Source organism: Bombus affinis, chromosome 1, assembly GCF_024516045.1.
Source record: "Bombus affinis isolate iyBomAffi1 chromosome 1, iyBomAffi1.2, whole genome shotgun sequence".
NCBI classification, from domain to species: Eukaryota; Metazoa; Arthropoda; class Insecta; order Hymenoptera; family Apidae; genus Bombus; species Bombus affinis.
The window spans coordinates 7281224-7308474 of record NC_066344.1 but is presented as its reverse complement, the minus strand read 5'-3'; the positions used below and the strand labels follow the sequence as shown (position 1 = coordinate 7308474).

The following is a 27251-nucleotide window of genomic DNA, read 5'->3' as shown; positions in this document are numbered from 1 at the left end:
GAATTCTTAACCATAACATTCGTCCTTTCGCATCCGCAGTTGAATTTGTACCAACCAATTTCAAAAATACATAAAAACAAGTATTCGTAAATCCGTTACGAAACATCACGTAACGCGTATCATTGCCACATTGATCGGACTCTTCCCATTCAACATAATCGCATAAACATTATCGATTTCGATTTCACCGTGCTGTACCAGTGTACCAGTAACCGAGGATCGCTATTAAATCGCATCGCCGCGTTCAATAGAGGCGAAACCGCGTTCAATAACGTTATCAAGCGACGAGATTCGCTCGCGACGGGCCAGGTACCTTTCTAGTTTCTTTATTAGCATCGTGTGCCGGCTATTTAAATATGGAAGATATTGAATAAGCCGGTTACGTTCGCGGTGAGGGTTCTCGAGTGTCGGATAAAGGATCGTTTCTTCGTTGAACCGTGTCCGATCGCCAGTTCGCCGATCGAATCTCATGGACGATCCTTTGTAAAACGAGAAAAAGAGAAGGAGAGGAGAGAGAAAGGGAGAAAGAAGGCTCCGCCACGGGATTATTCCGCGTGACTTCCGATCGGAATATAGTTTAGCGGGCCATTCTTTTCACTCGGTGACTTTCGCCGTGCCGCGGAGAACGAGCAGAGCAATTTCTTCTACCCGATGATCGCGGCCCCCAGGCACACCGATAATAAGGTGTCAACGTTCACGAACCCCTAGTCTCGTGTCAGACAACCGTTTCCGGGTTATGCTCGTGCGAACCCAAACAACTGTACACTGCTATATTCGTCCGAGGATTGCGGTCGATCGCTCTTCGCTGACCTCCAACAATGAACCCGATCGATTTGGAGCGAGACTGTTGTGACGTTCAACTTAATATTCAGACCACTCTTCAGTGTTGATTCAGTGTTGTGTGCCGTTTGAATTTCTAAACGGATATTCTCCACGAACTGCTCAAGCGTGCATGAACAAACTGCGTTTTAAAGATTTGTATTTTTGCAAATTTTGAGTTACAAAGGCAAATATTAAAAAATTAACGAATACGCGAAATAATTTGATCGCGTCGATCGAAATTATTGCTTTCCCCCGATTTAACTGCGTGGTTTTCTGTCTAAAATTTAATGAGAATTAACGACACGAACGTAGCTCCCTTTTGTATTGATCCGTTGCTAAACTGTTGGACACTTATGAGCGAAAGTGGAATCGAAAACACGTAATACCGTGAACATCGACGTAACACCGTGAACGTATTACAAGCTAGAGTATCGAAGAAGCAATAATCCAGCTTGTAAGTCCCCTCATGAAATCCAAACCGTGTTTTTCTCCTCGACAAACGCTACAATCTTCGCCGATACGAGGACAATGCTTACCGGTGCCGCGAAGCTGCGAAACGATCGCCTCGAAATGACATGTAATTTTCCAATACGTAACAGATTATCCGCGGCCAATTATCGGTAAGTTATCGGCACCTAATCGACGATAATCGTAGGTAACGATGTTTCGACTGGCATTTGTCCTTTTTCTTAAAATGTAGGATCGAGGGACCAGAGGGTTTCTCGAAAACGGACTGGTCATTAATATTTCCCGAGTGTTTGAAACGAGCAACACCCGATACCCACCACTTGGAACGTATAAGATTACAATCCTCTCTCTCGCTACGGTACCTGACTACCGTTAAATATATGTTTTACAACGTGTTCGGAACGCGCGATTCTCTTTGTCGCTCTTTCGAGTTCCTCGTCGCGAAGCGAGCAGAGAATCGTCGTCGTCGGCGGTGGTATAGAAAGGAGAACTGGTCGATTGAGAAGCGAACGCGTTATGTGTCCTGTCGACGGGACGATCCGGGCGAGATCGACTTTCAAGGTCGTCGAGTTTCCCGCGAGAATTCAATGCCAGGAATACGGGACACTGCCGTTGACTAACGAGCAATTAAATTTCGCGGTTTACGGACCACGCGAGCTGCGGTGAACCACATCCACCCGGGTGCGTTCCGAGATCGCGTGTCACGCGAGTCGATCGGATAGTTTCTTATGGCAGATCGATATCGAGGGCCGACACGATTTTCTCAGTCTCTGACAGTGTTAGAATAAATGGATTAAAATTTTTAATCCCATTGATTGATTGATTGATTGATTGATTGATGGTTAAGATCGGTTTTTAGTCGAAATTTAATTAACTTCTATTTGTATTAAGCGAAGACTGTCGACGAGTAAAACTGATTGATACTAGACCCGAGGGCAGATTTGAATATTAGTTGCACGATGAAGAGAATTCGAATAGGTCGTTTATGTAATTGGCAATTACACTGACGAATTTGTCAGAACAATTGAATAGACAGATTCTTACGAGAGCAGCTACGTTGCATGCATTTCGTTCTTCGCGTGTTTCGTTCGAACATAATCGTTGATTATAATCGTACATCGGTCGTAAGAAATTTTCATTCCTAATCACGATCGTTGAAGTATTTCCTAATCCTAATCGCCAACCGTTAATTGCACTAAATATTGTCCAATACTGGACATTTCTCGCGTATTTGCGTATAAAACAGAGTCTAAAATAAATGACTCTAGGATTCACAGCAACCTGTAAGAAAGAATTTCTCAAGACCAGAATCATCGTAGAATGAACAGAAAGCTCCTGCGACGCTACGTTTCACACCAGATGCATCCTCAATGTCCAATAAAACGAAGAAGCTCCGATCTTCTTTATACTCTTTATACTCTTCGATATACGCAGCAAATAATACATACTCTGAGAATAGCGTGCGGTTCTAAACGCACACGGAACTCAACGAGGCGTCCGTGGCACGGCTGTTTAATGGCGACGATGGTGGCAGCGACGGCGTAAAACCGTCATTACCGCCAATTACAATAAATCCCGCACAGTATTCCGCTTATCGTTTTTCCACGCGGAGGCGCGGCTTAATCTATAATCCGGCCGATGTAACGGGTTCGCGATGCCTATGCGCAGCTCGAAAACCGAACAAGGACGGAGAGGAAGGAAAACGGAGAAGAGCAGAGGCTGGGTGGGTGCGTGCGTGCGTGCGTGGCGTGCACGCGGACACGGCCGATCATTTTCCCCGGCTACACTTTCACGACTGATGATCGGGTAGCGTTTCAGCGGCGATCGACTCTGTCGACTGGTCAGATTTACGCCACCCCGTGTGCGTACGTGCCACGGAACCACGCTGCCGGCCACTCTCGGCCCACTGCACGCTCTAATGCCAGTGCAAACGCGCCCACCTATTGCCTACCTGTAGCTATTGCCTCACGCGAACCAAACACACGCTTCCCATCGCATCGAGTCTCAGCCCTGGAGACAAGTGGAACATACTTATCCACCACTTCCGGGACCTTTCGCCCTGTATCGTTGTACGATAGCGGAAAAATTCGAGGTAAATGCATAGAAAACTTAAATTATCACTTTTTACTCTCGTATCTATAGTGCTTTCCCTAGGTAAAATGTCTTATCGATTTTGTTTTTCTTCGTTCCATTTGAAATATCGAATCACCTTTACCGTTATATTATACGTACGTATATTTAGGTTTCAAACCTGAAGAATGACACGCGGAATTGCATCACTTTATTGGAGGATATAAATCTTTCTATATAATTGCAACGAATGTCCAGAGGTATCTAAAAGATAACCTTCGGCCTTTAGCTCTTAGATATTGTACTGTCGAAAAATACAGAAATTGACTGCAATTATTTACGATCTTAGATAAAATTTAGTAGCTAATCTCAATCGTAAACGTTCAGTTTCTTCGACATTGAATGTCAAGGTTCACTGAATAGTTAATAAAATCCAGGGGTTGTTTTAATTACGAAGAAAAATCCACCGTCCAATGGAGAATCCTCGAAAGCTCGTTCGATTGTCAGTGCACGACACTTCTAGAGTACACTCGATGATTTGTGGCGAGACGTGTACGGCGCATCGTGGTCCAGATAAATCACGTCCGATATAATTAATGAGCACGAGCTACAATTCCCATACACACCTCTGGCGGGACCGCCTTAACAAGTACCTCGACGAAGTCAACCCAACCTAAACCTAATCAGGTATACGACAAAGTGACACAAGCGAGAGTGACAGAGTGACAACAAGTCATGCCGACAACAGAATTATTCTACTCGCGGGGAAGTTATGTAGGTATCTAGGTGAGAGGCGCCGCGCATGTTCCCGTGTGGCCACGACAATATTTCAGAAAAAACGCGCTCTGATCGCACTGTCGTCTAATAATCGGAGCACCGCCCGAACGCTATTATTCCCTATCGATTATCAAACGATTTGCATAGCGCGGAATGCCGTGTCTCTACCCACTCGCAGTAAAAGAATTGGAAAGAACGACCGATGAAACGATTCCGAGAGACATTCTCTGGTCGGGGGGTATTGTGTATCGATGGTGATTGTTTCCGGGAGAAAGCGACGTGATTTTTAAAACGACTGCATTGTATGGGAGGGTTGGAATCTTTGTGAAAATGAAAGAGAGTTTGAGGGGCAGGTACACTTTGCTGCGTAATTCTTAACTGTAAGTTTTTAACTGTTCTTTAAAAATCTACCTTTTTCCTTCTTTTTAATCGTAGCATCGCAAAATCAAACCCAGGTTCACATCCAACATTACCTCACGCCTTTTAGAACTTCCTAAAATTCCTACCCACATAAACTTGGCACAATATCCATAAAACATCCGGCAGCCTGCCCTAAATCAAACTCTTCGATGGCGCAACGAAGAAAAAGGAAACTAAAAGTCACGCAACCCTTCATCTTCGTTCCAAACTTCAATTACCACGGTCGCGTGGCATTTGCAAGCACGCTCATATTGTCACGTGGTTTACGACCGTTTTTCCACGATCACGAGCAGGCGTGCAACGCTATTGGAGCGCAGCGTGCGACGTGCAACATTATTGCACGCACCTTTCGGCACAGGCGCGGCGTCGTGAAACGCCCAACATCGTCGTTTGTCAACCGTGGCCCGCCGCTAACTCGCGCGCGGTATGAGCTCGAATTCAAGTCATGTAGCCACGCCGACTGTCATCGATAAGCCACGATCGATAAACGAGACAAATTCACGGTTATCTCTGCAGAGTTACGCCCACGTGAATTTCAACTGGAGAGACAGAGATCGAAACCGAATAAATACGGACGCGCTCGCGTGTCTCGTGGTACTTGTAAATTCAACGATTGCGACAGGCAAATCTTCCTGTGTCGTTCTCGAAAGGGCAGTCGGATTTTATAATTAATGAAATTGTAGTCGTATAAGACGACGAATTAAAACTAAAAGACAGATGCATTTACCATATTTTTCATTCGTGACCTTCGCGTAAGATAAACAGCCGCGATGTTAATTATGTGCAATAATATCCTTCTTTCTAACTCCGTACAGTATACGTTTCTAAAATCTGTTTGCCATATAAACAACACTCATATTATACGGTCAATTTTCAACTACCTTTTCACAAACCAGAAGCAGCTTGATCGCCTTCGATCGCTGCATTCCCACAAAACGCCGAATTTCATCAACTGTACGCGATGGAATACGCGACGCACGATCGTAGAACTTGGTATCTATCCCACGACAACGGAATGGCCCGTCGTAAATCACGAGGCGACTGCGAAACTGGGCGCCGTAAATCATGAACCAGGTGAAAAAGGCCGCGCACGTTTACCCGTATCCGTGGAAATTACGTTTTAATCATCGGTACAAGTGCATTAAGAGCGACGGTATAAATTACCGAGAGAGGCCGACGTTGCCCGTGGCCGCCTCTCTGTGTGTTGCAATTTGCTTTAGCGGCGTGCTCGCCCGCGCTCGCACACGCGGCAACCGTTTGTGGTTTGTATTCAAATGGGAGCTGCACGCTCCTTTTCCGTGCCTTCCACGCCGGTGGTACCGTTAGATTCGATACAACCACCGTCTCGAATCGATGCTATCGGCCCCGGTATCGGGAGAAATCTCGCGTTATGAGTGATTCCTATGTTTGTCCAACGACGATCGCACGAACGCGCGAACGCAAGTAAACAAAGAGTACAATCGAAGATCACGGTATAATCGAATAGTCTACTCACCCCGAGCAGAGACAGAGCGTTCGGTGTTTCACCGTCCACCTCCTGGTCGCGCGTTTCTTCCTCCTTTCCCTCCTCAACGTCGACCAGTGACGGGCTGTCCGGTCCACTGGCCGCCACTTCCGCTATCAGAGTGTCGTTCGAGTCGCACTTGTTCAAATTCGTATCTTCCGTGGTCAGAGTTTCCAGAGACACTGCATCGTTTCTCTCAGTCTTATCGGATACGCAGGATTCTTCTACCGTACACTCTCGATCGTTTATGCAATCTCTAGCGTCCTCGTACACGGACGTCCGGCTTCTTCTTAAGTCACTCGTTTCGTTAGGTTCATCCTCGATTAGTCTTGTCAGAGCTTCGTCGTCAGGGTCGTCGCGATCGTCTTCTTTCGTGGGATTTATCAGAGGATCAGGTGTTGGTAATGTATCAATTGGTAATGGAGTGTCCTCCAAGGTCTCGTCTGGTATCAGATTCGAAGCTTCTTGCGCTTCCACGATCCTATCGTCCAGACATTCTGACTGTTTCTGTAAGAGAACGTCGAGATCCTCTTGGTGAGACTCGTCCAGGTACCACGAGGTACAGTGTTCGTGACGTTTCTTGTCCGAGGAAGCTTCGTCGCCTTTGGAAAGAGCGCCCTTACACTTCCTCAGGTAACTTTTCACTTTTTTCGTTTTGCTCTTCCTGGTTTCTTGGCTACGTGGTAAGGTCCCACCTTCTGGGTGCTCGCCGGTTTCACCCGTATCTCCGACAATCCGAGATTGCGTGGGATCCACATCGTGGACTGGTTTGGATTTGACATCGGAGATGTCGTCGAAGAAGGAACATGGGTCGTGTTGGTCCGGGGCCAGCGTCCAGGTCTCTTCTCGCTCTGGCATACGACGCTCCGCCGGTATTACCTGTGACAGAAAGATTTTGCTGCTGAAAATGTTTGTCAGTGTACGTTGGCCTTTAACATTACGCCTTTCGTGGCCAAATATTTGCTAAAGAAAGCTTTCCGGAAGATTTCCAGATCGCGATTCTTTTTGATAAAGATTAAAGTAAAATTGAGGATGTGAGTTATTGGGAACGTTACTCTTAAAAGGAAGATAAAGTGGCGATAGTGTGATGGAGAAAAAGATCGTCTTTGAAATATGAACTAAGAAGTTGATAAATCGACCTTTTCATTCCCTGCAATTTAGAGAAGTGGGTTCCTACTTATCAGAATTGATAAATCGGAGGCAACAGCTATTTGGGATATTAGATACAGGGGAAAGTCTGTTTAGATTAGGGAGGTGGTCTAGAAAATATGATTTAGTATCTTAATCCACTGACATAAGCTGATTACTCCAAGTTTTCCTTCCTAAAGATCTTGGAAATAAGATTCAGCCGTGTATCTTTCAGTTTTGTTGTTTCATCATCTATGATTTCTTATGCTATCCCAAGTACGAGGGGTGGCTATTTCAACCAATCGACCCAATTATTTTTCTCAGAAACAAAAATATTGCCTGTAGCGTCTTTTCCCCCAAAATACTCGTATTATAAATTTCTCTCTTTATTACAAGTCACATCACAGTTGTTCGGCTCCCCATCTCGACTGTCGATCGATACCAAAAACTTTCATCGAATCCCTTAGAAGATTACTACATTCATCCCTTGTATCCATATTTGCAGCTCTAAATCCGCCGTAGAACACGAAAGAACAACGAAAGAGTCGCGTAGCTATTGGGAATCGTAGGCAACGTCACGATCAACGGCAGCGGTTTCGCAAGCTGAGCTTGCTTCAGAAGCTGATTAATTCTGCGTTGATCTACTATGGGAAAATCAGGAGCTGAACATTGGATAAAAAGGCGAGACGGATCGAAATCGAGCGCAAACAGCGTGGCGGCGAACGGTCATTCAATTCTATTTCGCAAGAGCGGAGTTCCGCAGTTGGTAGCGGGCGCGGAGGTGCGCCGAGCGTACAACTGTATCAGCGGCTGTCTGCCAACGTTCAGCGCCGCATAAAACAATGGGGCTTATAGTAAATATCGGCGGACGGCGCCGTCGTTGCTAATATTAACCTCGAGCGGTGCATAACGATGATATTTTACGCTACGCTTCAGCACCGCCATAGCTGGACCGTGCCCATAAGATCACGCTGAATACAACTTCCTCGCGTAATATCTCCGATTTCATAATGCACACCGACTTCCTGCTTTCCTGCTTTCTGAAATACAACGTGAATCAGGGGATCCTACGTGAACGTGAGTCACGCTGCGCTGACTTACGAACCCGTGTGCATCCCGGGCCGGACCCTGTTTGCTGGTTCACCGTCCTCTGCACACGCGAGCAACAGATTACGCTTGCTACGAATCGTCCCGTGAAACCTCATCCCTCGCTGTCAGGGATCGCACAAATCTTATCGATGCAACTTGCGACGCGATATATCGTACGATTTTCGGCGATATATTGATGAAAAAATTAACGAACTCTGAGGACTGTAATTTGATGATTTAGGTATGGAAATATGTCTTTGGAGATTTTTGCGGATTTACTAAAAATCTAAAAATTATCTCGTTCGCGATCTGTGTCGTCTTTAAACGTTACCTATCACGAGCATTTCACGTGCGCGTATCGCGTAGAGTAAAAGAGAGAAGTAAATTTATACGCATACTCGTAAAACGAATAAAATAAATAAATGAATAAATCAACAGCGGCAAGCGTATTCTTAATTCATAAAGACGCAAACAGACGATAAATCGATGATAGTTTAGAAAATGCGGGACGCATAGATCATCTAACGCATTGGGTCTCGCGCCACACAAGGAAGCTGAAAAACCGGGGACCGACTATCGTATTTAACGTCATCATCGGTCACCGTCGTGGCGCGAATACATGGTTATCTTTCTCCGTTCATATTTCGTCTGATTTACGCGTCTTCTGCGACTAAATCGATAAGCGGCTCGTCCGCGAGAACATCAATTCTCCTCGGGTCCGCGGCAGCGCGATGGTATTCAATGTAAACGCGGAAACGACCGGCGAATATCTCTTCCTTAATAAGTTTAGCTAACAGAGTTTGCATGTTTTCGCGGTGAGCGAGGTTGGAGTGCGGATCGACAGCGGGGCCGGCTGCTTTTATCGTCCGAGGAGTCTGGAAGCGGCGAGATTCAATCTCTGCGATGACGCGATAGCGAGATGAGGCGTGGGAGCGAGTCGAAGCTAATCTTTCGAGGCAAGCAGCTCATTCAAAGCGCGTGTCTCCTCGGCCGGTTCCCTCCTCGCCGAACCCATCAAGAGGGAAAGTTCGTTCGAGCGCGGTCTTCTCGTCGACGCGATCGCTTAGCGCGACGCGTGCAAAAATCGCTAAAGAATATTAAACGGTCCTGCCAACTGTTCTTTGTGAGAAGAGAAAGATTAGAGAACACAGGCGAGTACCCTTTCTCTCGAAGCGAGTACCGATTCAACGAGCTTCCTGATCGAATTGTTTGGTACACCTTTTCATCTCTCATTCTCTCCCCGTGATTTTCAACTCTGTGTTTATCTTATTACTCGAAGCTGCAGGTGGTAGACATTTAGCGTGCTCGATTTCAAAAGAATAAAAGACGCGAGATCTTCCTTCTCCGCCCCACGATACATAATACAGTAAGTAAAACCTAGTCGTAAGATTCTTCCGCCAGAAGAGTTGGTAAAATATGCGTTTAGCGCAGCTTAAGTACGCAGCATTTCCTCTGCGCATGCGCAGCCTCCGTACCGATCTACCTGCACAGTTCACGGGTCGCTTTCGCTTTTCCCGAAACCGTTTCCTCGCTGTCGAACTGGCAACTTCGACTAAAAACGTCAGCCTTGACTCGGTGTAGAGTAACGAGCGTAAATTCTTGATCGCTTACGGCATGCCTTCCTTCCGAGAACCGATAATACAAGCCGTGACACGTGAAATCGACGCGATCCATGGCAGTACTACGCGACTCCGTCGCGACGCCGCTAAATCACCTCTCCGCCGGAACCATGGTCGCAAGACGCGCGTGTACGCGACACAAGTGCAACCAGCACTCCTCTGTACGGAAACCCGTTAAGAAATAGCCGCTTGGCGGTAGTCTCGGTAACGAGAAGTTACCGATCGTCAATGCAACGGGGGTTTATAAATAGGTATACCGGTAACCGCGCTCGTAGCGTTACGCAAACACTCTCGCCAAAAGGGTGTACAGCCGTGGATAATTGCGCAACAATGCTCGACGAGACAATGAAATATCGTGTAATCGTGTACCCAAGAGAAGCTGCCGGTGTTGCGTACACCAGCGTCATCTTTTCACCGTGTCGTGTCGCTTAAGTACGCTCGACGCAACGTGTTTCCTGAACTCACGAACGTACGGTAAATAGGAACGCGTATGTTCTTGTAACTAAGAAGAATGTTTTAAGGGCTAAGATCTTTCGGTATCGCTAAGTAATTGAAATACGAAACTAGGAAGAGATCAAAGATTTTATTGTGATTACTAAAGATAGTAACTTTATATGTGTACGGAAAATTTAGAAAGTCCATCACTCGTTCCAAATAGTAAATAATGTTGAACAATTGCCAACATTGTTAAATCTAACAAACTAATCTGACAATTTGCGAAATTTAAATCATGGTATAAACAAGATCCGATTCAACGACTTTCCAAATTGTAAAGGAATTTCTCGCGGATTAACACACGACATAACCCGAAATAATGCACTTTATCGCTCGATAAACTTAGAAACGTATTCCGCTACGTACATTCAGTTTCCGCGCGAAGGTATAAAATCTTCATAGTCCATAATCCAAGAGCCTCCATAATACTGTATATCGAACGTCTGCCCTTTTAACAAGTCTACTTGTAAACCTTTTTCTCCGTCGACTTACGAGTACGATCCTCGAAACGGTAAGCCGAGTGTGACGAGCTTAACGTCCAACGGATGAGCAACAAAAAGCTAAGCAAACGCCTGTCAACGGAGCGATCTACAGACGATTTGCACGCGAAATTAATTCCTCGGGGTCGAACGGGTTCTTAGGAGTAGCCAGAGAATTTCCAGATAACACCGCGTAGCCAGTGAAGAAGGTCTCGATTAATCTTGACTCGCCCACCCCCGCATGCAATGGCGATGCAACTCAAAGTCCGGTTCCTCGCGAGGCGTCCACTCGCTAGGCGACAATGTTAATTGGCCCGAGAGTAATTTATACATCGGTACCCTATCTGTCGCCCAGAGGCCGGCGAAGCGGAATGGATTGCGTTAGGAAACAGAGAGGAGCGTCGCGGACGACTTGTTCGTAAATCACGCGCAGCCTGCGACGTATGAAGAAACCTCCTCCGGGACTCGAGGCGAGCCCACCTCGCGAACCAGCCGAGCCAACACGCGGTTCTGTCGCGTGGGTCTCCGTAATTCACGATCGATCGTATTTAGGTCGTTTCGATCGTCTATCGACCTGTGGTGGATCTGTCTTTCCAACAATGGAACGTTGATTTGAAAAGATACGACTGTTTGTTAGCGAGGAAAATTTTCCTTTGATCTCAACCTGTTAACTAGATTCTCTTACAAACGTAAAATGTAATAAAAGCACATAGATTTTACTTGGATTCGTTTTGTCTTTGCAGACGTAAATATGAAACGAGAACAACGATTAATTCGAAATATTTAAAAAATTACCCTTTAAAAAATGTAGAACGTTACTAAAACGTAGGAAAATATACGTATACGCGGAAAATGTGGATGGAAAAGGTTGTATAATTTCTTCGTAAAAGAAATGCCGTAGGAGGCGCCTTGTAGCAGAGCACCCCCTTAATTTGGTAGAAGCAGTCATTGGAACTATCCTTTCGTTTCCTCGAATTATCCTTTCCCGACCGTTGCGAATTAGTTCCAGCTCTTTTCTTTCACATTTCGTATGATTTACGTCTTACGCGGGGTATGCGTTTTGCCTCTGAGCGAAAGAGAAAGCAAGCTGTCGTTAAGGAATGCGTAACAAGTAAAATTGTCAATAGGCAAATTGCAATCTTAGGAGGCGTTTGCAAAAGGAAACTCTCAGAACTAGTTTACAAAACTAAATACATAGGTGAACGGACAGATTCGACGAGGAAGAAAAAGGTTTTCACAAGAAACTTTCTCGACCGAAATGTAGACGTGTACCGAAACGTTAAAAAAAAAAATATTAAATTCGATGATTTCGTGATATGGCCTCGGATTTTGATCCTGACTCTACGAATTGGCTTCCCTCTTCGTTTCAGCTTAATGACAGATCCGATGGAATGTAAATACCCAGAAGCGTGAAACAGGCTTCTCGAAGCAGGATCGTTAATCAGAATTACGCTTCACTGAGAGAACATGGGATTCTTGCACAGTCATTCGACTTTACTATGCACGTTTTCAAAAATCTTAGGGTGTCTACTATATAAATACCTGTCGTTTCTCATCATTAATTTAAATCCCTTCTAAAACTGTTAAACTGTGACTAATGATCAGTACTATGTGACGATGAAACGAGTAAAAAGAAATCTGGGTGAAATAAAAAATTCTACAGGTAATGTGGACATATTAGAAGAAAACGTGGTCCATGTAGTTTGAAGGATGGAATCTTCAGTATGGCGTACGTAAGAAAGGAGATTTTAAGATATGCGAATGAGCTTCGCGACATAAAGTAGAATTGCTAAGACAAGTTAAATCGTTTGATAGATGGGAAAGACAGATGCGATTAACGAGACAAGCTTTAACTGTTGTTTGACTGCAGTTTAAACAGAAGTTTAAGAGAAATTCGACTAAACATTTGCATACGCCGAATTCTCATAAAGTCGATACATAAAGATCAAGCTCTAACATATTTTATTCTTGACCTAAATGTATTTCATTCAGAATTGCCCAAGTTCACTTGCCCTAATTCATCGATTCTATGATAATTATCCACTTTCGACATCGGTGAAATTACAATTCACAAAATTACAATCGTATTTCCCTGAAATTACACTTTCAATTCTCGTAACCAAAACGCCCAAAACAGATAGCATAATCAACAACAATTAGTTCACGCAAACGATCGAAATAAGCAAATTAGCAAATTAGTATGACTGTTTAACACCATTTCACGTTTTAACCGGCCAACAAGGTTCTCGATGAAATTATGCCTGCGTTGATTTTAATGCCCAGCGATCGGACCCCGTATCGAGGCTTTCGAGTAACTCGAGCGTGAAACCCCGTGAAATTCAAGCTTAAATTTCACCCAGAAGACCATTCACGTCTCCGCGTCGTTGATCGTCATGAAATAAGGTTATTGAGATATAATCGGGGTCAGCTAAGGCGAGATATAGAGAGAATCACTGGTAGACACGGATGACCGCGAGCTACATCGACGTCTCCGTTCGCGTTTTACGTCCGTCCGACAGAGAAATTTTGGTTAAAAAAAAACAGGCCGCGCGGGTGGCCAGTGTGTCGCCAGGACTTTCGTTTCATCTTCTTCTACGTTAATTTCGCGGTTTCGAAACTTTTTAATAACGCTTCATCATCGATCAACTTCTTGCTCGGTGAGCATCGGAGTCGACGTTTTTTCGATGAGGGAACGTGCGGACTGATTTTTAAAGGACGCTGCACCGATTAGTATTGGGAAACTTATCTCGTGGTTTTCGTACATGGATATTTTCCGACGATGAGCTTCATTCGTGAACAGAAAGGAATAGATTTTAAATAGGTGAGACAGATTCAAAGTGCTGTGTGTTATTCTGTGTTGCTAGAAATTGAAACGTATTCGGTGATTTGTATTTCAAGAAGCGAAGTATTTTGATCGTAGAGAGTTGAAAATAGAAATTTTTCTTCTTAAACTCGTTAGACAGATATTTGAAAACGCAGCGAATGTTATCTACAAATGTAGAATTTTTTAATCGAATCCTGCATGCTCTTGTTTCTTCAGTCATAATTCTAATGTATCGTATTTTCAAAGATACACGCTTCCCAGAAAAAGAAAACAATGATATAATTCCATATATGTGATTCAAGAAACAGTCAGAAAATTTGTAGAAAACCATTTGATTTCCAATCTCTATACATTTAATTCTTACGTGCGATTGTTTGATATTCGAAGAGATTTCCTCTCAAATTGCGGGTACAATTACTCGAAAGCCACTCTAAGAAAATTGAGTCTGTCAAATGCGTTCAGGTTTATCCGTGGTACGCGATTTTACACGAGCAAAGAGAAGAAAAGTTTGGCTCTCGTCCAATGAAGTTTCCATTATGACTCGCCGCGAGCCGAGCGAAATTTCATTCACGGACCACGTACTGGTCATCGTGCACGTTACGGTAGTAACGAGTCTACGTGATCACCATAATACGTAGAATCGGATAAATCGTGACTACGAACCTGATTTACTTTCCTATGAAATCGACGCTGGTGTACGTTTGAGTTATTTACACCTACACGAATCAGCATTAGTGATTACGTGTACTGCATTATACTAATTTGACATCAAATTTCTCATCTAGAATTTCGCAATACTAAGTTCTCAACTGAATATGACTGGTCGATTCGACTCAAAATAATATAATACAGAAGCAAGTGATTTAAACGCTACTATGCATACATATATCATTCGTCTTATATAAATTAATATACTGCAGTACAAATACCGTACTAACCATCACACGTACCATTATTCCACGATAATCATCAAATCTATAATTCACTATTCTATAATCACCCCCATCGTCAACACCGTCTAACCCAACCAATTCTATTCTCCCTGATTCAATCCCTTCGGCCTATTCTACCAAAAAATTCCCAGGTCAATTTTACAGGTAATAAATTTCTCGCCGCATAACCCAAGCCATCTTTCTACGTCATCGAAAAAGAAAAGACATTTTAAGCAAAAAGCAACCACTCCAACCAGAGGAGAATAAAAAAGCAGGAAACAGGTAGTAACCCTCTCTATAAAAAAATAAAAAAGAAACGCGGAAATAAAACACCCTCTCGTATGATGAACGTGACAGGCCAGTTTCCCAAACATCCGACACCGCGCGTACAGGCGGATTCACGAGGGCGGAAGTTGTGTCTACTCGATGAAAGAGGAGAGAGATAGATAGATAGATAGATAGATAGATAGAGAGAGAGAGAGGGAGAGAGTTGGCCTGTACGGTCCAAGGACAAGGAGAGGCTGGGGAGCATGGCGGGACGAAGAAAATAGCCAGAAGGGGTTGAGATCCACAAAGCAGCACAGCATCGAGGGTGAAAGAGCTTTTTGCTACGGGGTTGCCAGTCCTCGAAGCGACTCAGCGGGCCAACAGTCGCTGCAAGGGGGTAGCCGGGGGTGCAGAATCGATTTCAGCCCCACCCGCAGACGCGATAGGCAACCGACAGAAGCACTATCCTCGATCCTCGTGCACTCGTAGACGCAGCATCGCCGAGGGAGACGCGTCGTGTCGTGCTTTATAATAAGATACTTTATCGACCACGCGGCAGGTGGAAAATCGTGAAATATATCGCTTGTCAACGGCATCTCTGGTCTATCTTCCCTGCGGTGAGGGTGGAGCTCCCGTCCAACAACTTGCTTTTCCCCTTCGAAGGATGTTACGCTGTTAAAATCACGTCGTATCGAGTCTTCAAGAGTAAATAGAATGCCGAGTCTCGGAATGGAATTCTTAGATCTGGTAGCTTCTGAGGTAGAGAGACGACTCCCTTTGAGTTTATACCGAAATCGTGATTCTTTTCGATCGTAAGAATAAATGGAAAGTTTACTTTCAGGAATTGTCGAAGTAAGCTTCGTGGTGTCGCTTCCTCTCGATCATTCTCCGTTTGTTTTTGATTTTCCGTCGTTACAATATCTTTCAAGTTCGGGAAATAATCGTCGTTGTTAGTACTTTTTTGAATGAAACTTGCATCGGAACATACAAATTTGAGTATCTTAATAAGATGAGATTTTAAAGAAGCTAAAATACGTTTCATCAACACCATGTAACAATACCTAGCAATTCTTCCAGCCGAAGAAACAAGTTCCTCGAAACATTCTGTTCAAACGTTCGTCTGTAAATTTACGATTCGAGCAGACCAGTTCCCAGGGTGGTTAGCGGAACGCAGCTTTCTCTGGCATTTTCAAAATAGACAAACGATCGACGTGTCCACGATTACCGAGAAAAGTCAAACACATAAGAGGACAAGCATCGAGGGATCGCGTGTACCACCGGTGCTATTTGTTCTCATAAAAGTGGGCGTAGTAGCTCGTAAAAAATGTATTGACAATACCATTAGACCAAGCGGATTGCCGCGTCCCCCTGCTGTATTTGCCGAGGCTCGTAAAACCCGGGAATTTACCAAGAGCCTTCACGTATGTTCGTCTGCGCGAAGATTGGACGCGCTCCTGCCGCTTTTCCAAAGTTATTAAACTCCCGCTGCCGCGAGAATCGGTATACCGTGACAAATATGTCGCGAATACATAGAGAAGCGCAACAAGGATGTTCATTAAAATAATTTCGATTCGCGCGCGCGGCAACTATTACGATCGAACAAGTAAATTGACTTTTCTTGTATCAAGGACCGATGCTCGATACAGTTTAGCACGAAAATGTCTTTCATTAACAGTGAGGCATGAGCCAAAACATACGCTGTGTTACAACTGGACAGGGGGTTGTTTTATAGATAAAAGTAAGTGGAAAAAGTAGAATAATATTTTCCCGTTTAAGGTTTCGTTTTCGAGAAAATTGAATTCGAAATTGGTATGTTTGAGATTTCAACCTCGGAAACAAGGTTATGAAGGAAAAGACTTTATTGTTTTCTTTTTCTTTCGATTTATCTTCGCATAACACAGCCCGTGAATACGAATATAAATTTTTAGAAAATATATGCAAAATCGGTGGTAATTTTATATAACTGGAATATATGTCTATTATAAAGAAGAAGTTCCATTTACGAATTATTGTTTGATCCAGTTAGGTAAAGGTTATGCAAAGCGGGTAATAATGTAAAGATAAAGTCTGAGAAGTGTTTTCAGGACAGTTATCCTGCTTGATCTTATCTCAAACTTAGCTATTTACCTATTCCAAATGGGAGGAGGAATCGTAAAACCGTAAGAAGAAACATGGGCATACAGTACCTCTAACAAAAGCTGCCTTGTACTTGATTTCACAGGAAAGGTCATCCGCCTATCTAGCTTATCAGGAGAATAGCAAGAAGCACATAAACGTCTATATCAAACTCAGTTCTAAATAGCAACGTAACTGTAAACATACACGTCTTGCACATATGGTCTAACGTTGCCAACTTTCAACTATTTTGCTAACACTATAAACATTGCTTAGTCCGATCATGTACTGATACTACACTTATACCGTAAAACTGTCTGCGTTACTTATACGTCTATTTATCCGCTATTATTTACGAATGAAGACCACAAAGGAAAAGACGTAAGCCACATTTTGCATCTTTTTATAGGAGAGTAGCTTTGAAATTCTATGTACTGTCAATCCTAATTAAGAGACGCTCTTTTCATTGGATTTTTGGGTTAAACATATGTGTTCAAGCACTTGAAAGATATCGATCGTTTGATTGTTATTCTTTCTTTACAAAATTTTATGAACTGCCATCTGTCTTCGGATTTTTATATCTTCGAACCTACAAGATTGTTAGCCTTTACAACAATTTTACGTAAAACCACTCTCTTCTAACCAGCAACTAATATAAAGTTGAAAAAATCTCATGTCTATATTTTCCAGCGCAAATAATTCGTTTCCTCTAGCTTTACCAGGTATGTAAATATGAAACCGGAATTTTTGTATAGAATATACACGTTTATTGTATGAAAATGATTAAAAATATTTTATTATAAAATGAATTATTATAAAATGAAAAACCAAATATTTATAGATAATTTAAAAACATCGTATGAAAAAAAGTGATCGATACGCGTATATCATTAACCCCGGCAACACGAGGCTATTCCTGGTGCAAGTATGCCCGACGAAACTTAAATAGACGACTGCAGACGCGATTATTGATTTGTAACTGCATCGACCCTCCTTCTACCCTCTAGCTAGCCAATACACGCTTCTGTTGGCCTACTTTAACGCTATGCAAACGGCATAGTCACGAAAAGTCATGGAAAATTCCGTTCACAGTTTCGCACGCGATATTCGATTTTTATCGGTGCGATGCATCACGAAAACCAGACCGATCGATCGCCCAGTTTGCGTACAAGTATGTCGTACGTGACATTTCTGGCCGAACGACGAGACTATCGGTACGTTAAAATATAGCGTGAACTGTGAATGACAGAAATAACGAGCTAAAAGTATTGCTTCCCTTTTTTCTTTACCAGCGTTTCCTCGGTTCCGGTGAAATTGCGAGTTGTCGAAAGTTCAAAGTCGCAATTTTACGGTCTAGCGGTTTCAAGTACTTAACTAAATTTACTTCGTCGATATTTTTCTTCATAACGTGACGTTAAATAGAAGTAGAAGTTGAAATTATTTTAAATTAAATTTACTTGATCGATATTTCTCTCGAGAATGAAAAATTATAATTGCCATTTTCCAAGTGTGGGAGATCTTTTTAAAATTGTAAATTTAGTTAAAGCTAATTTATTTTAGATTTGAAAGGGATAGAATCAAAGTTTAAGGATAAAGACACGCGACGACGATTCCATATTTCACAACTTGCACGTAAAGGAACGCTTAGTTCCATTTGTCCGCTGTTCGTGTTTCCCAGCACGATCCCGTGCCCGTCGCGGTTTGAATACCGAAACGTTTTAAAACTCTTTCCATTACGAGAAACCGCGTGTCGATACCATCGAACCTACGCCACAGGAACAACGGTTTATGTAATAACCGCGGCTCGTATTCTGCGCAACTATTTTACCGGAAACACGATGATCCGAGGCAACAAAAAGGAAGAGATATCGTTTCGTTGCCGCAATTGCAGAAAGAAAGGATGCTTTCGACGACGAGCACGAGAAATTATTATAGCGTACTGTAACTGTACAAACGTCTCTGTTAAGAATATATATGAATCTTTAAATAATCGGGACAATAAAAATATCTTTTGTCATTTTTGAGAAAGAAACGCTGTTGTCTGATTTTTTGTGATTGAAACGCTCAGTGGAAAAGTGGAACAAGGAATAAAATTTTCGATTAAATAGAGCTGAAGTTAAGCAGCAACATAGAGTACTCGAATAAAGTTAAAAAAAGATAAAGTCTCCATGAAAGCATGTTTGATCGATGACAGGAATACTTAGAAGTGACGTGTCGAGAGGACAAAGCAGGGACTTGGTAAAACGAAAAATGAAGAAGGTGATAGGCTGCGAGCGTGGGAATCGTTTAGCTGCCGCTATAATGTCCTCTCACTACTCAGATTCGCAGGACTCGCGAGCAGAGACGCGATTCGATTTATTGCTCCTTGCGTAGGCTACTTTTTCCACGGTACGTTGTTTCGATAGAGAAACCTCCAAGTAAAACGAACAACGTACAACGTCAAACCGCAGAAATTCAATGCAATGGATTTAGAAAGAGAGAGAGAGAGAAAGAGAAAGAAGAACGAAAATATCTAACTCTCTGAGCGCAACTTGAGTCATCAAAGATTTACGCAAAATTTCACCTTTGAATTTGTTTTTCAAAATAAGGCTATGTGGTCGATACTTTTTGTAGCCATTGTAAATCATCAGACGTTATCGAACTATATCATGCGCCGATCATCGTCATAACACAAGCACCATATGTTCTCGAAAGCCGTACGTACGTTCGTGGAGATGGCGGAACTTGGGCGCACATCTGTGCGATAATTGGCAAAGGTAAATGAATTAAGCTGTAAGTAGCTTTCACCAGGTGGTGTCGAGCAATAATTTCATGCAGGAAAGTTTGCATTACTTTGCTAATAGGGCTGTTTCGATGATATTTACGAAGGCGTTTCATAATACGTTGTACGGCAGGCCGATTATTATTGGAGGCACGCCACGCTGTCCCGCTCCTCCTATCATTCCATATAACTTTTCTTGCCTGTTTTTCAACGCGATACGATACCTAGCTCGCGAGTTGTGGCCTGCCTTATCCACGTGAAACATCTCGATCGATCGAAAGATGTCCCTCCGTTGATCGTGCCTGCGCGCACGTGTACGCCTCACGATATGCGCAGCGTATCAACGATAATCCTGTCTCACGTTGCAAATTATTAGCACCAACAGATGCTCTTATATTAGGTTACAACAAATTTGATAGTGAAACGATCATTCATTTACGAGTCATTCGATTATCCTGCTCGACATAAAATCATAAAGGAGAAGTGCATAATCTACAATTTCTCACTTGTCAATTCGTTAATGTTATTACTTAGAAAATTATTGTTTAGGGAAGTCTTGATTTACAAGCTCGTCATTCAATCAAGCGCACACCAGTTACTTAGTTTCTAAATCGATAATCAAAAATCAATGGATCGAACTATGCTCCTCTATGCAACAAATCGTGAATTCGGGAGAAACTCTAGGACCCGAAGAGAATGGAAACTCTAGGGAAGACACAGTACACGCCGCGAGGCTGGGTATATTAGATTTACGTAGAAAGGCTGAAAGGAGCGCCACCAGCGGCAATTCGGTATTAATTAACCAAGATTCATCGGAAGCATCGGTTTTTCTACGGTTTGTTCTGGTATCGACCGTCGACGGAGAAAGCACGCCTCTGTTTCTCGCGCACGATCGCTCTGGTTCACGCGGTTGACTCGAAATTCCCATTAACTCTGGTTGTCCTCGCGGAACCCTACAGCCAGCAATGCCTCGATGAAAGTACCGACTTCAGTTGCACGGAAGAACCTTGAATTACAACGTTGAAGAACGTGTACAAATAGCGTCGTAGCAAAACTGAGAAGTAACTGGGCCAAGTGGTACCTACATCGCTAAATAGTCTTATAGCTGTACATATAACTACTTTCTAGAGGATGCGACAGTTTAGGAGATGTTTGCTTAATCGTGATTTCCGTGTTTGAGAAAGAAGAGTGAAAATATAAATTGTAGAGCAAAGTCAATAGCGTTGTCCTGCCAACCCTTAAATAACTCCAGAGACTACTTTTTCAAGCTTCCAAAACAAATCGCAATCGATGCTTTAGAAAATGTTTTCTTATTCCTGGTTTCTGTATTTGATGAAGAAACACGGATAGAGAAGGAAATATGGGAAAAAGAATCCCATTCGAAGAACAGGAAGCGAGTTCTTCGTTAATTATCGAGCTCCGATTAACCCTCCGCACTAAATCCACTGCAGACCTTCCCTCGTCAAAATACTGGCCGAAAAAGTCGCAATTTCATGGTTCCGTTCACCGACCCCTCGATAAAATGGCATTTACAGGAAATTGCAGCAGGATCGTCCATCTGTCAGTAGCGCTATCTCCATCTCCTGTAGCAGAGGGGGAAAGCCAGAACGACAACGGACGAGGCGGACTACGTCAACGACTCGGTCGCGACCATTGACAAATGGATGGTAACGGTCGGAGCAACGCCTTTATTATAGGCATCATCCATTTACCTGGCCGCTACTCGCATCGTCCCATCGTTCGTACAGGATCCACCCCCGTGCTAATTTTTCCACGGGTCGATAAGTCGAGTAACGGTGACGGAGCATGCGAGGGGTCAAGAGTTCGGAATAGGAGCACACGGAAAGTGTGTTCGCGTCGCGAAGACAGGCTGTGTGTGTACCTTCTTCCGGCGCAGCAGCTTCCAGTCGAAGTGACTCATCCTGTTCGCCTCGTTAGCCTCTCTTTTATCGTGCTTCGTCCTCCCGCGACTCCTTTCGTCTTCGTTCTCTGTCTCTCTCTCTCTTTTTCTCTTTCTCTCTCTCTCTCTCTCTCACTTTCTTTCTCTCTTCCTTTCTTCCTCTCTTCCTTTCTTCCTCTCTTCGTACCTCTACGCTCGTGTCACCCTGGCTTAGGTGGTCGATTTATTCCCACGCCGCTACAACACACGGGGCATACACGCACACACAACACGAGTACACACGAGACAGCGTCCTCGTGGTCGCCTCGTCCTTCTTCGTCGTCGTGGAACGAAGACCAAGCTAGGTTTGGTTGACGCGTCTTGTTGACGGGAACGACGACGCCGACGACGAGGGAAGACACGACCGACACGAGACGCTATGGACTCTGCATTCCCGACACGGCATCCTCGCGAGCCTCCACGTTGAAATCCTCATTGTTCTGCGGTCTCGCGCCCGAGGATACGTGTCCTTGGTATGGACAGCGGCATCCGCCCACTTGGAATACACGCGAACAACGCGGGATCTGTCCAGACCCGCTCGAGAGAACGGTTTAACGCCGAGAGATTCGCCGCCAAGGTCTACTGATTTTTCCTTTTCTTATACCCTCGCTCCTTTCTTCTCCCTCCTCCTTGTCTTTTTCTTCCTTTCGTTCCACCACTGACCATCAACGAATTAACGATGCACGAAACAGTCTAACAGACTCACGTTAAGAGCATCATTTTTTCCTTCGAGTATCATCCCCCTTCTCTTGTTTCGTTAATAATATCGTTTCACCGATCCTTAGCAAGACGTTCGACCGACAGCGTTTACACGTCACCCCTTCACGATGGAGAATCGCGAAAATCCCACCACCGGACGTGGTATTCATAACGAAGCATTCATCACGCTACTTAAACACGACGACACATTCGAAACATGATTAAGACGTACGAAGGACGCATCGAGGGCCACCTCGCTGCTTTTGTCACTGTTTCACACGCCTCGAGCACCGTGACACCGGTATTCGGCTTTTATCGCGGGCGATCGATGAACGCGGCGGCGGAATGATCAACGCGACGATTCCCGCACCCTCGCATCGCTCGTGCAGCCGACGAGCTCGCGTGCCATCTTTCCATCCCTCGCCGACGACCAAACCTCTACGACGCGATGTCTCGTGACACGACTTTCCTTCGTCGATTCACGTAAATCTATGGGCCCTCCTCCGCCCCTGGGGGCCACCAGAACATTCATTCTACGAGCACACGAGCGCACCAACACTCTCGCGAAACTCGCCTCGACGTCTATCGACTGACCTGATTCCGAAAGTGGCGCTCTGGTACAACGCCATCGACACAAACTCCTATCTTTCGAACCTTTGCACCGGAAGTTCCTTGTCTTTTTCACGAGATGAAGAATCGGAAAGTTCAGTGGGGCGCGAGAGAGGAGTGACGACGAGGGTGGCACCGAGCGGAGGATGCAGGGCGGCGTACTGTCAAAATATCTGCCGTTTCCACAGAGCCGACGTCGACGTGCCGGGGCTCTGCGCGCTACACGGGCATGCGTGATGAACGCGGTCCTCCCGTCAACGCGGGGATAATCGAACACCGTCCTCTCTCTGCCATCGACTCTACGCCAGCTACTAGCTCAATGAAAGTAACGTGCTACGGTAAAGGTCCACCGTCGAGATTTATTATAGGTAGTTTACGTGATGTGTGTCTGTCGTGCGCGTTGAGTGATTTGTTGACGGGACGAGAAGAATTTTTAAATGAGGGGAGATTTTAGGGTAGTTTTTGGAGTTGGTTTGAGTGTATTTTGGATCTAGGATCGTTGAAAACGCTTTGGCTTCGCACGCAGAGATTGGGAATTTGATATTTTCTGCTCTTTTTTTCATTACTTGACGATTTTAATGTTCTAGTGTTTGTGTGTGATCCAGGAAATTTTTTAAAGACGTATAATATTATTTTTTTCCTTATCGCTTCGTCTATTTTAATACCATGTGTCAATAGTAATTTAAATGTTCCAAATTGTCCTCGAGCGTTGACTTAAAACATTCCTTTTATATCCGTTTTCGTTTCAGCGGAATGAGAAAATGAAAAAAGCAAGTCTACAAAAATAAATTCGATAATTGCTACGGGCAACTTCCTCGATTGAAAATCAATTTGCACGATGATAAAAAACCTTGACACTTTCGCAGCTTCCAATTTGTAGAACGAAGTAATTTCGCAAATTCGTGGCAAAGTAACCAAGCGCGATGGAAAAGCGAAGGAAGCATAGAAATGGACGCAAAGAGAATCAGTGTAATGCGCTTTCCCACGGCATGAAGCATCGGGGAAAGGCTACGAAATTATTTATCAATGTCGACGAGAATTTTACGGTTTAATGGCGCATTGTACGTTCACTGTGCCTGGTTATATCTGGCTTGTATATCGGCGAGGAAAATACGTTTTGTCGGATTTAAAGCGACGATTGTCATCGGCGAACACAGAGGTTACGACTCTTCCACTCGTGACTGCTCGCGTGACTATGAAATCACGGTCTTTAATGTCGTCGCAGTCATCTTCTTTGTTGAATCGCGAGGGCAAGATACCGAGAGGTCGCCTCTCATTGGATCGTCTCTTTCGTCCCGTCATCCAGTACTCGATCAATCGAATGACTCTTTCATCCGCTATCGAGTCGTACCGTGGTCGTCAATCTTCGTCGCGAAATCTCCATCGTTGCATGATAGGTAAATTGTAGATGTTTGAAGGTAGGCATTGTTTCTTTAAAATCAGAAAGCTTTTTAAACTACATGTATTATACACGAGACAAAAATAATTACAGGAATATTCATGAGTGCTGTAAGATAAATATTGTCAGGTATACGATATTATACGATACGAATTGCGAACCGATGGTCTAACTTTGATACGTACTTGCATTTAATTATTTATTATGTTATGTATATATGTTTATACACGCTATTTCTCTATCTATTTTTAGACCATCCAAAAAAAAACCTTGAATTACAAGGAAAAATTCTTCTCTGGCCATTTCAATCCAATAATCCGAGTTCCAATTCATTCCCCAAACTCGGAAGTCCCGAGAGAAGCCCCAGGTATCGAAGTTGAAAGAGCGTCGTGACTGCCTCCAGTCACGTCTGTTCTCCGGGAATCATAACAGTTAATTCTTATTTCAATCGCAACGTCGAATTTAATTTCTACGTAGAATCGCGTGCACCGGTCCCATTCGTGCTCTCGAAAGCTATTCCGGCAACTTGCTCCGAATCCGCGTTGCAACAATGGAGATTAATTCGCAGAGAACTTCCGACCGAAATCTGACGTTGATCTCTTATGTTCGTCGAAACATACAATTAAACCAATGTAATGAAAATATGTATGTAATTATCTTCCTCTGATCGGATAAAGAAAAAACAATTTTACATGTCACACGAATTTTCTCCATTTTTACATTTTTAAACCTTTCATGAAGTCGTAAATATTTACAGTCAAACGGAGAACGGTATAAACGTATTCAATTCCCCTAACAGCATCAAGTTTTTACTTCTCCTACTTCGTTCTTTTTTTTTCTTTTTTTTTCATTTTAAACGTCGAGACCTCGTTGTCCAACAAAGCCGAGCGAAATTTATCGGGTGGCTCGTTCGCCGCGCTTATCTTGCAAATCCACCGCGACCACTCGTTCCTCGCGTACTTTCATCTCACGCGAATTGCTTCGCGTGATCGTTCGCGGCCGACGAAGTGAAAATCCTACATATCACGGGACGAAACTTCATCTGTTTTCACTTCCACCGGGGATCCTTTAATATTATACGATTATGATTTTCAACGATAAATCTTACGATAGAGATCCTCGTAACGAAACCACGCTGACGGTTCATACATTTCGTCGATGATCAACTTCACAGATGAATTTCACGCAGAATACAGATCGAACCTGATATTTTTCGAACTCGCCACGGAAGAGAAACCTTTTGAGCTCTTGTTATTCCATTCACATTTTGTTTTATCAATGCAACTTAGATAAATGCGTTTCTAATTGTACCTTCCTCCTCTGGTAAAAAAAAATGCGAAAATACGATGTTCCAGGAATTATATGGCATCGTATTAATTCTGATCAACAACGAAATTTCAATTATGTAATTAAAAATTTCCAACTATTTAAAGAAAATAATCAATGCCTTTCGTTACTTTCTTAAAATTTCTTTGTCCGTGTAATCGATTAAACATTGGTGTAAAATTCTATAATTCCAATTTTTAAAGGCAAAGACCATAAAAAGATCGATTTTTCTGAAGACGAAGACATGGTACTGCAATTGCAAGGTACTTAATCTGTGAAACTCGAAGAGTACAATCGTGGTACCATCACAGACTCCTTCAAGTAAAAACGAAACTGTGTCACCGATATTAAAAATTCCAAATTGTTAATCGTGTCTGGAAAGTGCGACAAAGTTCGATCACCGTTATTCGGCACGGATATGGCGGGAGAATGGGCAAAAAATGGCAATATGCAAGTTTGATGGGTGGATAGACTGGCGCCATCTATCAGGAGAAGTCAGCACCAAGGGAACCTCTTCCGCGTTTCATCAACAATGCAGTTGGGATCGTGATAGATCAACAGGGGACCCTCGAATATCACCGCTAACGAGAAAGTCATTGCAAATTTGTATGCAAATCGGGCGTACCGTGTACTATTAGCTCGTCTTTTTCAACTTCCCCTGTGCAAAATCGCGCGTTCGTCGTCAATTAAAAATCCAATTCCTCGCGTCGATCACTGAATCACGATTGGTCGTGAAAATTGCTAAATTATAAAATATATAACGGGCAAACGATTTTTACCAGTGAATTTAACCTCGCAAAAATGTCACTCTCTATGCGATACAAAAACATTCGAGACACCGCACGACCTCATTCCCACCCGAACCTTTGTAACGTGTGTACAGATAAAAAAAAATTTTTTTACTCGCTTACTCTTGTAATATCGACTTTAAATAGGCATTGCATATTATCATGTATTATTAAGACTTAATAATAGAAAGATTAAGATTTCCCTATTCTTATTCTTCTTACCTATTAAATACAATAATTGATTGTTCTCACGATTATTGGTTCGCGTTACACTCGTGGGACAACGTGGGCCGAGGCGAGACCGCGTAGGATGACTAGAGACTCGCTTTTAAGTCTCGCACCTAGTATATTCGTTAATCGTCAATCGCTAATTTTTACCCAAAGATTCTAAACACCAGCAACTCGAAACTTTCTGTCAAAAATAACGTGTCATCGTTCAGTTAACCCATATTCACGTAATAACGTGTGCTTGCTCGGTAAACGAGTTCAGCAGTACGTCTTGTCTCCAAAACCGCAAATTACAGGCGCAAGAGGGGAGGGCGCGTGAGCGATGAATCGCGACCGGGAATCGCCACGAGTCGACTCGCTCTTGGTAAAGAATGTGCACGGCCGAGCCGAAGCGCTATGATTCAATTACGGGGTAACCGGCATCACGATCACGTGTAAATCAAGATAAATCGCCGGTGTACTCGACTGTCCTGGTTCGACGATGTTGCGATAT

General features: G+C 43.6%; 1 protein-coding gene across 5 annotated transcripts in view; it reads right to left on the bottom strand.

Moving 5' to 3' along the window:
• Positions 1-27251, bottom strand: part of LOC126919906 (uncharacterized) — a 303683-nt gene that overhangs the window by 258935 nt on the left and 17497 nt on the right. For 3 of the 5 annotated variants that reach the window (XM_050729613.1, XM_050729590.1, XM_050729594.1), the window contains exon 2: positions 6053-6940. In XM_050729613.1, the coding sequence (XP_050585570.1) occupies positions 6053-6940 (888 nt within the window). Of the gene's footprint in view, positions 1-6052; positions 6941-21482; positions 21594-21652; positions 23258-27251 lie in introns of those variants that run through there. The other 2 variants (XM_050729623.1, XM_050729605.1) reach the window with 2 other exon arrangements.